The sequence below is a fragment of the Heloderma suspectum genome, chromosome 3, assembly GCF_057233095.1.
Source record: "Heloderma suspectum isolate Gila_16-S chromosome 3, 16-S_ref, whole genome shotgun sequence".
NCBI lineage: Eukaryota > Metazoa > Chordata > Lepidosauria > Squamata > Helodermatidae > Heloderma > Heloderma suspectum.
Window position 1 is genome coordinate 208,190,530 of NC_139460.1, and position 17,043 is coordinate 208,207,572.

The 17,043-nt window shown below is 42.9% G+C and overlaps 1 protein-coding gene across 4 annotated transcripts in view; it reads right to left on the bottom strand.

The window, feature by feature from the left end:
- Positions 1 to 17,043, bottom strand: part of JMJD1C (jumonji domain containing 1C) — a 196,373-nt gene that overhangs the window by 41,733 nt on the left and 137,597 nt on the right. For all 4 annotated transcript variants that reach the window (XM_084845376.1, XM_084845374.1, XM_084845375.1 and 1 more), the window contains one exon: positions 5,170 to 5,275. In XM_084845376.1, the coding sequence (XP_084701502.1) occupies positions 5,170 to 5,176 (7 nt within the window). In that variant the 5' untranslated portion in view covers positions 5,177 to 5,275. The remainder of the gene's footprint in view (positions 1 to 5,169; positions 5,276 to 17,043) is intronic.

A 17,043-nucleotide genomic window follows, 5' to 3' on the forward strand; every position in this document is an offset into this window, starting at 1 on the left:
TATAAGGCTGGTATTTTCAAACTTTTTTTTATCTTTGCAGCCCACAATGACAAAGGGTGTGGGAAAGAAGCTCAAATGCTAACAATAAAATGCTAAACTGAAAAGCAAGCCTAACTCCTTGAGCAGAAACTGTAAAGCTGCTGTTAGTGTGCCCAGATGCTTCTGACGTAGAAACAATTTAGTTCTTGAAGTTTTGGGTTTCACAGCTGCCAAACTTTCCCAAAAGTGACCACAGAACTTGCATCCTATGCAGTAGTTCAAAAAAACTGAATGTCACTCAGCAGCCTTTTCTCCTTCTCATTGCTACTGTGTTACTAACAAGCATGCATTCATAAAACCAAGCAGATGAAGTATACATTATAAAGCACATATTAACCACAAACAAGCAACTATTTAAAAAAGCTATGCAGAAAATGGGGGCGGCGGGGACTTCCGAAGTGTTAAGAATACCTAGTATAGTCTGGAAGCAGACTTAAAAGTCATGCTTTACATTAAATCACAATTTAAGCTTTTTGACTGATGTTCTGCTGCCTTCACTTATTTATTTACTGTGAAGACCCAATTTGATTCAGTGGGATTACTTCTTTGTATCATATTGTTCCTGACTAAAGATTTTTTCCAGCTTCAATTTCTTATTAGTATTTTTACATTTTCATGTGGAACACTAACCTTCATAGCTTTGGGCGAATGAGGAGCAGAAAATAAGTCTGAAACTCATTATCTTAGTTTGACAATAGCAGGGATGAGAAACTTTTTTTAGCTTGAGGGCTGAACTGGCCTAGGCCCAGGGTGCCAAAGAGTTCTATGCCAGCAATGGGCATGGCCACTGCTCACTGAGGGTGAAGCCTCTGCTGACATGCCGCCCCCACATATTCACCTCCCTTCTCACACTCCCCTGCTCTCTCTCTCTCTCTCTCTCTCTCTCTCTCTCCCACTCTCACACACACCCCATACACACACACACACCCCATACACACACACACACACACACACACACACACCATTCATACACTTAGGGCGCAGTCCTATGCACATAGGAAGCCGCCTCTCAACTCGGAGGCGACTGCCTATCCAGTGCAGGGCAGGAGAAGCACGGAGGGGATTGTTCCCTCCGCATTTCTCTTGCCCTGCATTTTCGGATAGATAGCAGATTGCAGCTGTCTAGTCGCGCGAGGGCAGAGCGGGGGAGGAGGCTGCCAGATAACACATTGGATAACACAGGCATTTCTGCCCTCCCCGCCCCGGAACGCCCTCCGGGAATGCCCCTTTTCAGCTGCTCTGCACTCCTCTTGCGAGCGCAGAGGATGGGGCTGTTCTACGCTGCCTTCGAGGCAGCGTGGAAGTGCGGGGAGGTTGGTTCTCTGGGAACTGACTTCAGAGCATGGGCTCTGAGGTTGGTTCCCGGAAAACCAGATATCCTATGGCCGTCTAGCCACTGATTAGCGGCCATAGGATTGCTCCCTCCCATATGCACACCCTTCACAGACGCATCACACTTGATCCATTCAAATCAGCTGGGGAGGGCATTTTCCCTACCCCAGTGCTGAGAGTAGAGCCTCTCTCAGAGCTGAGGAAGGGTAAAGGGATCCATCTCAGAACTGCTAAAAATTGGAGATAAGCCTCCCCCTGCCCCCCTGGTCCCACTACTGAAAGAGGAGAAAACAGTTTATCTCTGATCTGCAGCATATCGGATATAAGTCCTTTTCCCTCTCTTGACACTAGGTCAGGGGAAAGAGGAGCAGGCTGCACGGGGAACCTCCATGGGCTGTAGTTGACCCACAGGTTGGAGGTTCGCCATGTTTGTAATGTAGAATCCTTTGGCATAAGGTCATTATCAAATTAATAAAAACTGTTTTCTCCATGTTAGGCAACTCTTCCTTCTTTAAGTGTTTTAAACTATTTTAATCTGTTCCTCTGGTTGCAGCTTATTTCAATTCACCCCTTTGACCTTCTCTGGTTGCATCTTGCTTCAATTCCAGCTTGAATTAATCTCTCCAGATATGCAGAAATAACTGCATAACGCTCTAGGTGCAGTTAAATCAAGTACGACTTAAATTACATATATTTGATTTATATTCACCACAAATAGTATTAGGTGCATTTATTCAATGTATTGAATTGCATTGTACCATATATCTTGGCAAACATTTGTGATCTGTCTTCACAGATATGAGAGAGTACTATTCTAGTGATTACTCTCAGGATGCTCCCACATGTCTGTTTCCAAATGTTTCCCTGGTAATTGTACTACTACTGCAGGTGACCACTATGACGATATGCTCACAATGTCAGTATACTAGATATCTAGGTGTTAACTGATCATTGCTACTGCAAACGTATTAGCAGTTTCAAACACTGGAATGACTGATGGGATTTGGAAGAAGGAGCAACCACAAAATTAGTATCCCAAACCCCTGTTGTATCAAAGGCCTCTTCTTGAGGTACTGTATTTTGATTCCAGTCATCTTTACTAGGGAACATGATGTCTGGAAGAGACCTTGGAATACATGAAAATGGAAAAGGAATTGCACAATAGCAGATGGAAATCAATTAACAATTATAGGCACAATGCAGTCAAAGTTAAGCTTCCACATTATTGCACTGCTAAAGTATTGCTTCCCTATAATTAACTGGAAGGGGGATTAAAACCAAGGTTCCATAAAACATTTAATATAGAGCCATCTTAATTAGTGATGCCCTTCCTCATGACCAAAATCATTGTTGTTTATTCATACCCTGGTAAGGTCTTTGGCTTGGCAACTTTAAATAAAAGTTCAATGCTTGCAAATTCAGTCTCTTCTATTCCTTTGTATTGATTCTGGCTGGTGGATTTGTGAATATTTTCTCCTTTGACAGCATCCTTGTGAATTACCCCAAGTCAGTTTCTCCTCCTGTATGGAGTTATCCTTCAACTACTACTTTCTTCTCTTTCTTTTTCTTTAAAGCAGAAAAATAGAACTATTTTGCTATTTAAGAAGAAGAACTGAGAGGAAGTATGTACAGGAGCAGAAAATGACATTGGGCAATTCACAGAGAGGCTATTCAAGGGGATCTTCCACCCAGGATCAATACAAAGGAATAGAATGGGCTGAACCTGCAGAGAGGAAGTGTTTCATTTCAAGGCCCAGGAGTCCTAAAAAGCTTTAATAGCACTTTGCCTGTCCATACCAGAAAGGCTGGAGCTGCAATTGCATTTCACTCCAAAAAATCACCATATTCAGAAAGGAAATTTCAAATTCGAAGCTATGATTACATTTTCCTATACAAAGAAAATATATCCTAAAATTTGATATTGCTCCTTTTATGTATGTATGTATTTTTGAATAGGGATAACTGGTGGGGAGAAAACCATGGATATACCAGCAAGTCATAATTCATCAGTAATCTTAGAACGACATAATAATGTGCTGTATTTTAAGACTTTGGAACCTTTGCATTGGATTTTCTTTCCAATATTCTCAGTTTGTTGTATTTACACTGACCCAGAAGTGTGGGAGAAGTCCCATGAAAAAGAAGTTCACACTGTCACACATCAGCTGACACACATTTTGCCATTAGCACCAAGTCAGTGTAGGTGCCATATTGTGGATTGCTACTAGGGGGCAACTGCCTTCATGCCTCATTGTTGGGCTTCCTGGAAGTATCATGCCGAACACTGTGTAAAACAGGATGGACTAGATCAGCCTTCCCCAGTATAGCCGTGCTAGCTAGGAATTATGGGATTTGCACTCCAACACATCTGGAGGCAGGGCTGGCACAACACCTCCTGCTGCCTGAGGCAGGAAATCCTGCAAATTCTCTTCTCTTCCCCTTGGTGATGCCCACCCACCCACTCCCATGAAGCTGATGATGGTGGCGGTGGCTACTGCTCTCCTTCCTCGCCTCCTGCTGCTGCCTTCTCTGCCCCCACCCCGGCCATGATGACGGTGGTGGCATCTGCTTGCTTGCCTCCTCCCTGACAATGATGATGGGAGGGGGAGGCTACTGGCTGCCCTCCTCCTCTATCCCTGCTGAACGATGATGAAGGTGGCGGTGGCCGGTTGGCCGGCCGCCCCCCTGCTGTTCATGCTTTTCTCCTTCCCAGCCACAGTGAATGCTTATTTCCTCCTCCTCAACCTCCCCCCACTGCTGCCCTCTCTTCTCCCTGCCCCCTGGCCACAACAGCCTGCCCCTCTTCCTCCTCCTCCAGACCTCCTACCTTCCCAGGCGGTGGTCGCTGCCCTCCTCCTCCTCTTAATGGCAGAGGCAGGACTCTCTCCTCCCTCGATGCCTCACTTGAGGGGTCCTTCCTTAGAGCAAGGCATTGGTGGGGACGTGACCCTGGAGACCGCCTGTGCCGTGGCAGCTCAGGCAATCCCCAGGGCCACCTCCCTGCCAATGCCTCGCTCTAAGGAAGGGCCCCTCACGTTGAGGCATTTGGGACTGGCTTTTTGGAGAGCCATGCTGGCCCAGTGGGGCTTCCCAGAGAGTCTACCCACCCAATGCCATGCTTGGAGAGTTCCTCAAAGTGAAGCATCAGGCACATGGCACTCCAGAGAGCTGTGTCAGCCGCTCTTGCTACAGCAGGAGAGCAGCCAACAAGGCTTTCTGGGGTGCTGGGTGCAGTTCTCCTAGCAGGGGAATCTGCTGCCTGAGGTGGGGGATTCACCCTGACTCATGGAAGTGCTGGCCCTGTCTGAAGGGCACCATGTTGGGGAGGGATGAACTAGACAAACATGACATTTGATCCAGCAGGTCTCTGCTTAAGTTCTTATTATGGAATCAGGTCAACTGAATAAGTATTTTCAATCCCTGCAGACCGTGCTTTGCTGGCACCCTTTGTTAGCCTGGAGAATGTGTAATTATTTACAATATATAATGATACTGCATGTAATAATTACATTTAATACATAAAGTTGATAAGCAATTGGGAGAAAGCCTAGTGCTAATGCATACTCAATATTTTCCTTCTTTACTGTATCACTTCCCAGCACTCAACTTCAAATTGCTTTTTAAACACACACACTACTCACTAAGAGAAAAGAAAGGATCCAGTGGTTCAAGTGACAAGGAATTATTCATGATCCATGTGATTACAGCTGACTTTTGAAAATGCCCCCTCTAAACATCAGAAAAAAACACAGCCAATAGAATTTCTGAAGTCATGAAAGAAATAATTCTCAAAATTACCTTGCATAAAAATCTCTTGCACCTTTTGATCCTTCACCCAGATTTTTACTTCTTCCTGAAGCTGTGGGTTGTCCCTGAGAACTGGGTTTAAACTGTCTATGTCATCCTAAAGCAGAAATGAAAAAGAACCCTATGTTATACATGTTCAGCATTTTATGAACTTTATTTCCTTTAATGCAACCATTTAGTGAAAATACTGCAATCTGAAAAACAATTTCAGGCAAGTGACAGAAGTTGCCCCAAATTTCTGATTTTCCCGCCCCTCCTTCAGTCTAAAGTATCCAGACCCAATATGCTGTCAAATACATGCATGGGTTTAAATCCTTTCCCATTCCATGCATGCTCACAATAGCTCCAAATTACTTTAGAATAGCAATATGCTTGCTGGACCCAAGAATCTCTAGGTTATTAATACTAATGTATTAACGCTAAATTATTTGCTTCACAGAACTGTGCAATGTATCAGAATCTCAGAATTTCATATTCATAAAACATACAAAACAGAACATGAAATATTACTGTAAAAACCCAAAGTCCACTACTAAAAAAGCAAGATGCTCACACTGTCAAATCCGAATAATTGCATTTGTGTATCTTCCTTCTGTTGTACAATGTATTGTGTGGGTGAATTGAAGGGATTTTTGAAGAATTTGGAATGTTTGGTTGAGGGGAAGGGGTGTTGGAACTCTCATTTTTACCATGATAACAATGGTCAGATGGATTGCTGAAGCAGGGTGAGGGGGAAGCGAATTTGAGCAGGAGATGAGAAGGGCAAGGCAAGGGAGAAAGCGTAAGATCACACATACCTGCTCTGCTCCCAACTGCCAAACCATTAGAGTTTGGGAAGGATTACATCTGTACCTTAGAAAAGGCATATTTTAAGAACTAAGTGAACACTAACATGTTTTCAGGTATCTTATGTTCATAGTACCAATCAAGAAAGTAGTACCAACCGAAACAGCTGTCTAGCAAAAAAGAGCAAGGCAGGAGAGGTGCAGAGGGAACGATTCCCCCATGCCTCTCCTGCCTTGCTTTGGATAGGCAGTCGCCTCCAGAGGCGGCCACCTATCTAGTTAGGATTGTGCGCTAAGATGTTTATTAATGGAAATTATTTAGAAATGAGAATAAAATGTCATTCTTCAAATAGTAGGCTGAGATTGCTTAAAGATTCTTAAATATGGTTGCTTATCATTCCTAAAAGGTGAAAATCTTTCCCAGCTAAATAAAATCGCAATAGCTTTTCCTTCAGATTTCCCTAAATTTCCTTACAAACAGGAACAGATGTTCTACACCAGTCTTCCCCTGTCTCTAGTTCTTCCTGCTTCTTCTGTCTTCTAGGATGATTCAGATGTTCCAAGGACTACTTGCTGAAGTTCCCTTTGGTCAGACATAAAATAGGAATCTAAATATATACTATGTATAATTTGCTTTGTTCATTAAATTATCATGTTCGATATAATACGTTTAAAAATATAGTTTATTCAGACAATAATTACATATTTACTAAATTTACTTTTTAAAGGTTTTAATTTTAATGATACTTTTATGAGCAAAGAAGTTATACATAGTATATTTTATGTTCCTAAGCAGCCTTCCGCAACCTGGTGCCCTCCAGATGTTTTGGACTACAACTCCCAACTTTCTTGATCATTGCCCATGTTGCCTAGTGCTGATGGGAGCTGAAGTCCAAAACATTTGTCCTAAAGCAACAAAGTGACTTCAGAACTGTAAAGAGCACTAAAAGACATGTATTACATATGTAAAATATTACATATTTTTCCATTTCCCCTAAAATGTCTGTATTTTTCACACACAAAAAACACCCTCTACCTAGAGCAGGGCTGGGCAATTTGTAGCCCTCCAGAGGTTTTGGCCTCCACCTCCCATCATCCCTCACCACTGGCTATGCTGGCTGGAGCTGATGGGAGCCATAGGCCAAAACATCTGGAGGGCTACAAGGTGCCCATCCCTGCTCTGGAGAGATCTAGTTTTGCATGTTTATTTTACTTGTATTTAGTAAACAAAGCTTTTTTTTTTAAAGTACCCCATATTAATTTTTTGTTCCAATACATGAATTTGACCTGACATAGCTGAGGGGAAAAATTAAAGCACACAATCTGATTTAAATGTTATATTACATAGACATTTTTATTGGAATACTTTGGAAATACATTGGAAAATGTAAAGACAACAGCATGTACTTCTCTTACATTGTTCACATTTAAGAAAAAAACAAAGGTACTGAATACTGTTGACACATTAATTAATTTTAGCAGCTAAAAGAAATGTGTATGATAAGCAGACAACCACTCACCTACTTCAACAGAGTTCAACTCTATTTCACTAAGGTTGTTGGAGGCATCTTCAGTTTTCCTGTCACTATTTATTAGTTCCATTTCACTCTGAGACACATATGTATTTTAATGAAATATATGTATTCCCTCACATACTTGCTAAGGATAATCACCTGATTACAGGTAATTACAACTTTGAAACTGCCAAGCTTGCCTAATATTGTATTTGCAATTGGCATACATTTGTTTTAATTAAGGAACTTGTGAAATGGAAAATTTCCACAGAAAAATAAAGCTCAGGAAAAATTTCCACCCCACGTGACTGGTCCAGTCTGGAAGTTATTAAAGCATGAATGGCCACAGGCAGGTCCTTCAGGAAAAGGCATGACTTGGTGTACCAACCAAAGCTGGTAAAAGGCAGTCTTAATCACTGATGCCACCTTAGAATCCAAGAAGTAGTGCTGAATCAAGGAGTACCCCTAACCTGCTAACTACATAAGGTGCAAGTTATACACCTATTCTTGAATCAACTATTTCTCCAATAAACAGCACTTCTGTCTTTTCCAGATTATCTTTCAGTTTGTTCCCCTATATAGCGCTATTCCCTACTATCACATGAGCAGCCATGGCCATGGAAATACTTCTTTCACATATCACAGTACTTATTTTTATTGTATTAAAACATTTTTTTTCCAAAAAGGTTCAAAGCTGTTTAGATAAGAAAAATACAATTTGAAATAAGAGATCAACAGGAATATAAAAATGCCCACAGAAAACAGTGTCAGTCAAAAGGAAGGGGTGTGTCTTGCCCTCCTTCTGAAACACCAAAGAGGTACCTTTTCTTGCACCTTCCAGGAGGATGTTCTACAAATAAGGGGCAATTACTATGAAAACCTGATTCCTGGTTGACACTGTCCAAACTAGTTGTAAAGACAACACAGACAGGAAGGTCTGCTGTCTAGACTTCAGTTAGTAAACTGACTCATACAGGGATAGAGGGTCCCAGGTTGTACTTATAACTACAGCTACTAATTACAATATCCAGGATCCAAAGAATTGTGAATTTGATTCCATGAGCCCAAAGGGGCTTTAGGACTCGTGTTTCTTCTACAGCAGCTCCTCACATTGCATGGCAAAGTGCTGTTAAAACCAAGGAGAGTTTCAAAAGTAGCTTATGGTATAGGGGCCAGCTGTTCAAATGAGTAAAACATACACTATTTTTCAAGTGGGAGCCACTCCCCAGCCCCAACCAATGTGTGGAGGCAGGAACATTAAATAAACACCAAAAACAAACAACCTTTTCCTACATATCTGCTTTTATCAGCTCATAACTATTAAAACAAATTACTTTATAAAGCCATCCTTCTCTAGAAACTCACACCAACCTATGATTTGCCAAACCAACAGAGGCATAAACCCCTCTATAGTTAAAAAATAAAAGCAAAAACATCCCTGCCTTCTTCTTACTGTGTCCAACAAAGGCTAAAATGTAAGATACGTTTTATTTTTTTAAATGAGAGAGAATCTAACTGCAAAGTCCTCTGAGGTCCCTCCCTCAAAACAAAAATGGGGGTGGGGGGATGTACAAAGACAACACTAGAGCCTTTGAAGGCAAAAAACCCTCCCCCCTTGTTGTGCCTATTCCCCCAAATGAGCATCCACCTTCTCTTCCGCTCCCCTATGCAAGTGGGTCAATTACAAGTGAGCCACTAGGGCTGCAATCCTACGCACACCTACTTGGGAGTAAGACTCAGTGAACTCAATGGGATTTACTTCTGAGTAGATATGTATAGACTTGTGTTGAAATAGTATTTTAAGGAAGAGGGAAGGCTGGGAAGGTGCTAATCTCAGGTCTCTCACACCATACTCTGGATGTGAAGGGGGGGAACAATTGTGAACCAGTGTGGTGGCTCCTGGGTATTGAGGGAGGAGAGGGACACATGCACACACCTCTTCACCTTGCAGTGGCTTTCTCTCAGGAGCAGAGAAGGTGGTGGTGGGTGAAATAAAGGGGCCAGCAACAAACGACAAGCAGGTGGCGTGGCTAAGCACTGCAGCGAGCAATGCCTTAAGCACTGTGGATGTTGGGACAGGATGGTGCCCTATCAAACTGAGCAAGAAGAGAGAGGGGGGCCACAGTTGGGAGTCTCTGGGAGGCACCAGTGGCCTGTGGGCCTTGCAGTGAAGACATGGGGCTAATACAAAGCCCCTTGCATGAGCCTAAAGAGATCCCAGCCAATATTCCTTTGGTACATGGATGCTCCTGAAATAGAGTTTAACACTAGTGGTAAACCACAACCCTTACAATTACTATAGAAATGTCTAAGTTTACACCCTTCAACAAGTTGCTACGCCAGCACAGAAGTTAATGAAAGCTTGGAACATGAGGCTTTTTGTTCAGGAGAAGAATCAGGCTTAAAATCCATATAAAGATACAAAATTATGGATGAATCACTATACACAGATGCCATTCTCTTATTTGATGGAACATTAAACTTATGATCCTGAAATGCACTGAAAAGCAAGTATCAAATGCTCTGTTAAGCTCTACAAACTCAAGAAAGAAAAACAAACTGCTCTTCAATTATGTCCTGCATGGTATTTGGGAAGTTAGGCTTCTACTTGGGGTTTTCTAAAATTTATAATCTTTTTGGAAGTTTCTAGTGTCTCAATTCTTCCCAATATAAGAAACATAGCAGTGATTAATGCTACTACTATTCGTAGTAAATAAATTCCAATATACGTGGATTTTTCATAATCTGATGAATTTATATTTTATGTTCTGTGTTGACCAGTAACTCTGTCTAAAGGGCTTTCTCGAAAGCAACACACAATATTCTGAGATAAAGACCAACAATTTAACTTGACAATTCTACAAAACAAGAACACAGGAAATGTATATTGAAACCCACCTATACTAGTAGCCTAAGAGCAACAGTAGCATTATTCTATACATTTTTAACAAAATCCCAAGGAACAATGCCATAGCATTCCATCTATTTGTAATCTCATTACATAAATGTTGAAGTTGGTTTCTGGCATAGAATTCAGTATCCTGAGAATCTCAGCTCTCTGCTAAAGAAGGGCAAAGTTTCCTGTTCTCAACATTGTGGGGAAAATTTGGGAAGATGATTGGGGCTGGACAAAGCTTTTTTGACTTGTAAAGCTAACTATCACACTCTTCCAAATCTGTTGGCCACATTACCCTAATCTCCACATCCTTTCCTTCCACCACCAAGGATCTCCTTGCTCCATCCTTCTTGCTTCTACTACTTTAATCTTTATGAATACATTCAAATATTTTTGAAAAAATAAATCTTAGAATAATTATAAACCAATAAAGGACAATTTGATTGTCATAAAATGTATTCTAGTGCAGAATGCTGATTTGTTAATTTTGTGCAGTGTACATACAGCCATATCCATAGCAGACTCACTAATGTAAAACAGAATCAAGATTTGGAATCCAAACAAAAACATTTAAAAATTCAGAGGTACAGGCTAGCCAGATATCTTTTGATATACTCCATAAACTGCTAGTTTATCTATACCTTCTTAGTTACCGCAAAGTCTTTGTCTTCAGTGCATATAAGGTATGTATTTCTAAGCATTAATTTCAGCTGCAGCCTTTCAAAACTAAAGATAAGAAGATTTTGCAGTTCTCATGGAGGTCAGCAACACATGTCCTTGCCATCTGTGGTCTAATTAACTACAGCTCCTACTAGCTGCTTAGAGAGGGATGATTTAAGAAATGAAATGAGAACTAGTACTAATGAAGAATTCCTTCACATATATCCTTGCGTTCAAGACAAATAGTTTAACATACAACAGCAGCAGCATATAGCTTAAATACAGAAATTTGTTGAATTCAGCCAGGATTTTAATGACAATGTATTATATTAATCAGATATGGTTTTAGTTTTGTGGTTTTGACATGTTTGATACTTCTGTTTTTATGGTGAGGTCCCACAGAAATCTATGTGGCCAGAGTGAGCAGCTTTCACAAAGCAGAATTATTTTCTCCATGTTACCTTCAAAGTTCTGTATACAGCCACTTCTATCTGCCCTTCGTTTTACCTTTATATTATTCTTAAATGAGGCTACAATCAACATACTTGCTTTAAATCTAACTGAAATGAATGGAAATGACTTCCAAGCAAAACTGTTTGGTATTATTCTTGGCTGCAATCAGAAAGCATGGAAAGGACAACCTACCATTCTGCACACTGGGGATAATTAATTGATCACTTCCTGATTTAAAACCCAATAAAAGGTAAGTCATGAACACAAGGAACAAGTGAAAGCAGCAATTCCTGCGGCAACTGGATCAAACATAACGTAAAGAAATGAAACTTGCACATTATATATCACAGTCACTTTTCTGAGGCAAGTAACTCTTTTTTGGAGAAGAACTTGCCAAAAGCTATATTCAAACTACTATGTGACAACTTTTTATTATATTGGACTACTATAATGCTCTCCATGTGAGACTGTCTTTAAACACAATTCAAAAAGTAAAATAATCCAAAACGCAGGTGACAGAATGCTGGCTGGAGCTCATCAGATCATGCACTGTCAATACTGTACCAACTACATTGGTTACCTATTTGCTTCTAAGCTCAATTTAAAGCGCTGGTATTAGCCTTTAAAATTCATAATTGCCTGGAACCACAAGGACTGTGTTTCCCTTGAGCTTGCTCAAGCCCTAAGATTGGCTTCAGAGGCTTGTTCTCTGTCCCTTCACCACTGGGAGTACAATGGGTATTATTTCTAAAATGTTATTTTAGGGATTTTTACCCTAAAACTCCCAATAAATAAAATTCCCAGGATGGCTTACAAAATTTAAAGACACAACAAAAACAAATTAAAAATATACAAAAATATACTGAAAGCAGTAAACTCACTAGAAGCAGCATAAAAACCACTGAACTCAGGCAAGATAAAACATATGAAGTTTAATTAAAAGGCCTGAGAATAAAAATAACCTTCACCTGGCATTGAAATGACATCAGTCAGGGTCAGCACCAGGCCAGCCTCCTTGGAGAAAGCATTCCACAATCAGGACACCACCAGTGAAAAAGCCATTTCCATGGTAGCCACTTGCCACACCTCAGATGATGAGGGAACCTGGAGAAGGATGTCTGAGGAGGATCTGGCATATGGACAGGTATTTGTGGAGATGTGTGATCCTTCAATACAAGGGGCAAGGTATTTTTGCTGGTCGCATCGAAACTCTGGAATGCTCTCCCTGCAGAAATCCGAAAGATGTCCTCTTTTTCTGCTTTTAAACAGGTTTTGAAAGCTATCTGTTTAGACAGACTTTTGATGTTTCCTCTGCTGTTTTAAATTGTTTCAAGCTACCCTAATTTTATGTTATCCTTTTCAGCTTTTATTTGTAGGACTGTTTATACTATTTGTTTTTTAAAAGACTGTTATTGCTTGATTTGTTGTAAGCTGATTTGAGTGTGCTGTTTACTGTAGAAAAGTAGGATATAAATAATATTTCTAGTCCTCATTTAGATTATAGTCCCAAAGTGAGTTACAAGAAAAGCATATATCTCAGACAAGGAGTTTAGGAAAAAGGGGTGACATAGTTCTTTTTAAAAAATCTAGTGTCTACAGCTCTCCTATATACATCCCAGACACAACAGTACAGTTAACGCCATCTGCTTTAGTAACCTCAAACACCGAACCTATGAAGCACTTTTGCCCCCGCCCCCTCAGAATCTCACAGAGAATCAGTTCATACCATTTGGGGGGGGGGAGGTTTGATTTAGCAGAAGAAGGAGAAGCAATAAGCAGAAACAAGATGGCTGAAGGGTCAAAAATGCAAAGAGCTACACTAGGAATAAGCTGAACCAGAACACTTCTTAGGGTTCCCTATTGCAAGGTGAAATTATAAAGTTAAGAGCGAATACAATGTTTCTCAGACTTGACCCTCAACAAACATATTTGCTCTCATGATGTACCTCTATGAGACAGTATAAAATTAAAGCAAAATCCCAGAACAGTAATGCCTACTGGTGGGGGTGTCAAACTGCCTATGGCTTCTCCCCTCCCTTCTCTACCTCCTCCAGTCACCCTATACCCAGCAACTGACCTTTACAACATGTCATGGCAGGGAAGCGCTCTGACTTCCTCTTTGGTTTTCACCGAGATTCTGTTGCATGCTTAGAACATTCCCCCAACAAATGTTGTGCATGTGTTGTTGCTGTTGCTTTTAATGGCGAGTGCATGAGCATGCACAGATGGGTTTGGGCCAGGGACAACCTATTGATCGCTCCCTCAAAAGCTGGAATTGCTCCGGAGCGATCCCTCCCTGTGGAGCAAGGGAATAAAGAGGAGAGTCATCCTGGGTGGCTCTTGCCCCTCTGTTATCAGGCAGGATGCCGGGTGAGCCAATTGCCAATCAGTGCTGGTAAAAACAACAACACATGACTGAGAGGGAGCAGCCACAGCTTTAGTCAGTCCTTTCGGCAGGGTGGGAAAGAGAAAAGCAGCAGTTCAGGTGGATCAGGTAGGGGAGTAGCTTTATTTATGTGCGTGGCCTGATTCAAATTGGGACCATGGCGATCGGGGGGGGGGGAGGTTATATCTCCCCCCCCCCATTTTTATCCAGAATCCCTCTCCCCCCATAGGGGAGTTAAAGAAAGAAAACTTTCACTGAAAACTTTTTTCTTTTTTTTTAAACTGCCCCCAAGGGGGGGGGGATTTGGCATAAAAATCAAGAGGGGGCAGAAGATCCCCCTCCCAGATCGCCATGGTCCCAATCCAAATTTGGGCTGCACATGCTTACAGGAGCAAGGAAGGGCCAAACGTATTGTGTTCAGTGTAAGCATGCATGTCCCCAGATCTGGACCATGGAGGTCCAGGCGGGAGGGGGTTAAGCTCCTCCCCATTTTCATGCTGAAATTCTACACACATACCCCCCCCATGGTGTGTGTTTTTAAGCCTTCAAAGCCTTCATTAGAAAATGAAGTGTTTTCCTTTTTAAATTTCCCCCCATGGGGGGGGGGGAAATGAAATTTTAGCAAGAAAATGGGGGGGCTTAAATCCCCCCTCCTGCAGTGCTACAGTTCAGATTCAAATCAGGCTGCACACACTTACACTGAAGTAAGAGAGGAAGTTGAGGAGGAAAATGAGTGAGGGGGGAGGGGGAAGAGAACATCCTCATCAGCAACCAGCACAGCAATCCAGGTGTGGTGGCAACTTGTGGGATAATTGTTTCTAATTGTTTCTAACCCTGTTTTTCTGTGGCTAGCCAAATGTGGTGGTGGTGGTGGTTGTGGCTCCTCCTTTCTCTCTGCAGAGAAAGGAGGAGCAGAACAGGGAGAGGTGGGTTTAGGCTGAGGGGGTTGAGGAAGAGGTGTTGGAAATTGCCAGCATTAGTTGCACTACTGTATTGGCTGCTTAGAGGCATGGGTAGGGAAACTGGCACTGTTAGCACAGCAAGTTAGATGGCAGGGGTGGGCACGCGTAAGGGGTGGAATGTGATCCTTGCCCTGAAAAGAGCATGCTCTAACTTGTGCAGCCTATGGGCAGCAGTGGGCAAGTCTTCGTTCATAGACCAAGATCACAGCTTATTCTGCAGCATGTACCAGCAGAGTAGTTTGTACTGCCTCTCAAAGTCAACCTAGGGTTGTATTACCAAGCCAGATTTGGGGGGGGGGGGGTAGAGGGAGTAACAGGCAAAGAGTGAAAAAACACAAAGAAATGGTTTTGAGAGCATGAGTGGTGCTCCCCATTCAGCTCCTCCACCCACCCACAGAAAAGCAGCCTCCCACCTCAACAAGTGCACACACACCTTGATGCCTAAGCAGCTGGATGTTTCTGTGGTGGTAGGGGAGCATAAGCTGTAGGCGAGCAACTGCACTTCCCCTGCTGTGAGGTGCCTCCACAGCTCCAGAAGTGAAGCTAAAAGTTCCCAAATATCCCCTTCAATCCCCTATCACGAAAGAAATGCACACAGATCAACTATGTTGCATTTTGCTGCCTGCAAGTGTCCTTGAAAGTGCAGCTGGTAAAGCATTTCTGTTTTGCTTTTATTATTATACAAACATATAGAGAAGAAGCAAATGTATAAGCGGCAAGGGAAAACAGTGGGGTATGTGTGTTGGTGTGGTTGGAGAAAGGATGTTATTGAGCACCACCGTTTCTATCCTGATCTTCCTTGTCCCTCTGTCGAAGAATCCTGATGGCGATGACAGTTACGCACACATTGCTGAGGTGCTGTTCTCTTTCTTCCAGCTCCTCTAGGGATGAGGGTGGTTGCTCGGCCACCTCTCTACCACTTTATGGGGTGCCCAGCAGATCCGCTATAGGGTCCACAGGGAAGAGCAGTGTACAAGGTGCAAATTCCTGCGGTGGCAGAGGAAGATATTGCTGTGGCTGAGTGTGCAGGGATACAGCATGTATGGCGCTTGACCTCTGTCGCCTTGCACTGCCGCTTGTAATTCTGCTGTCATGTTTTGAAGCACCTCTGTTTGCCTATCAATGGTGGCAGTCTACTCCCTCATGTCACATTCAAAGGTGAGGTCTGAGGCCACCATGCCCTCCCACCCTGACGCCCAGATACTACTGACTATTGTCTGAGTTGACAAGATAACCAGTAGATGCTCACTGGCCCTTCAATCTTCCTTGTTGCCCATTTCCTTGGAAAGGTTACATGCTTGCAGCCCTGCCGCTTCAGTGGCGCTAAGTCCCTGGTCAGTTGCACCCAGCTGGTTTCCCCCTTGTTATAGAGATGTGCTGCCCACTGCACATTGGTTAGTTGAGGCTCCTCCTTTGCCAGTTCGTCCTCTAGGCCTCTGGGCTCTTTGGCTGTCGGTCTCAGTTGTTGTGGTGGCTCCTTAGGCTGCATTTCTTCCAATGCACCCGAGCCTTCAGCCTCTTCCTGTGCCCTCTCTGGGAAAGCCAACGAAGGAGGGGTTGTTGGGCTCTGTGAAGAGACACACCAAGTAAACAGCGGGGAGTGGTGACCCTGCTCCCACTTGGGAAAAGTGTCCCCTTGAGTTCGCACCCAAGTCTTCCAGGGGCTCTCTGGTAGCTGAGAGAGAATGCATCACAAACATGTCTAGTTCCACAATACTGTACTGCGCTTGCTCCTGCTGCTCAGGCAGTTGCCTGTGCTCTACAGGTAGGAGCACCCTCAGTTCTTGGGTGAAGATCTCTATAGCTTCCCTGGAGAGGTCTAGCTCCAACTGAATTTTTCTTGGGAAAGTACTCCAGATCACTTCCCAAATGGCAGTGCCCAAGTCTTTAGTCTTCTTTGGGGCATCTCTAGGTTCTTGTCATGCTGCTGCTGGTTTCTTTCCTGACAGCAGTAGGGAAGTATATGGGGCTGCTTGCACTTGAGGAGTTTGTTGTTGGTGAACTTGTCTCAGAAGGGGTGAGGGCTGGTTACTGGGGCAGCAGGAATGGACTGCAGGGGCGAACCGCTGGCGCAAAGCGGGACATTTGGGGGGCTGGCCCAGCGGTCACGGGGACTTGAAACAGTAGAGGACGGGGCCCTTTCTGGCTTTGGCGTGCTAGACACGATGGCCTGTGAGGAACAGGGCGGAGCACATCTTGACAGGCCTGG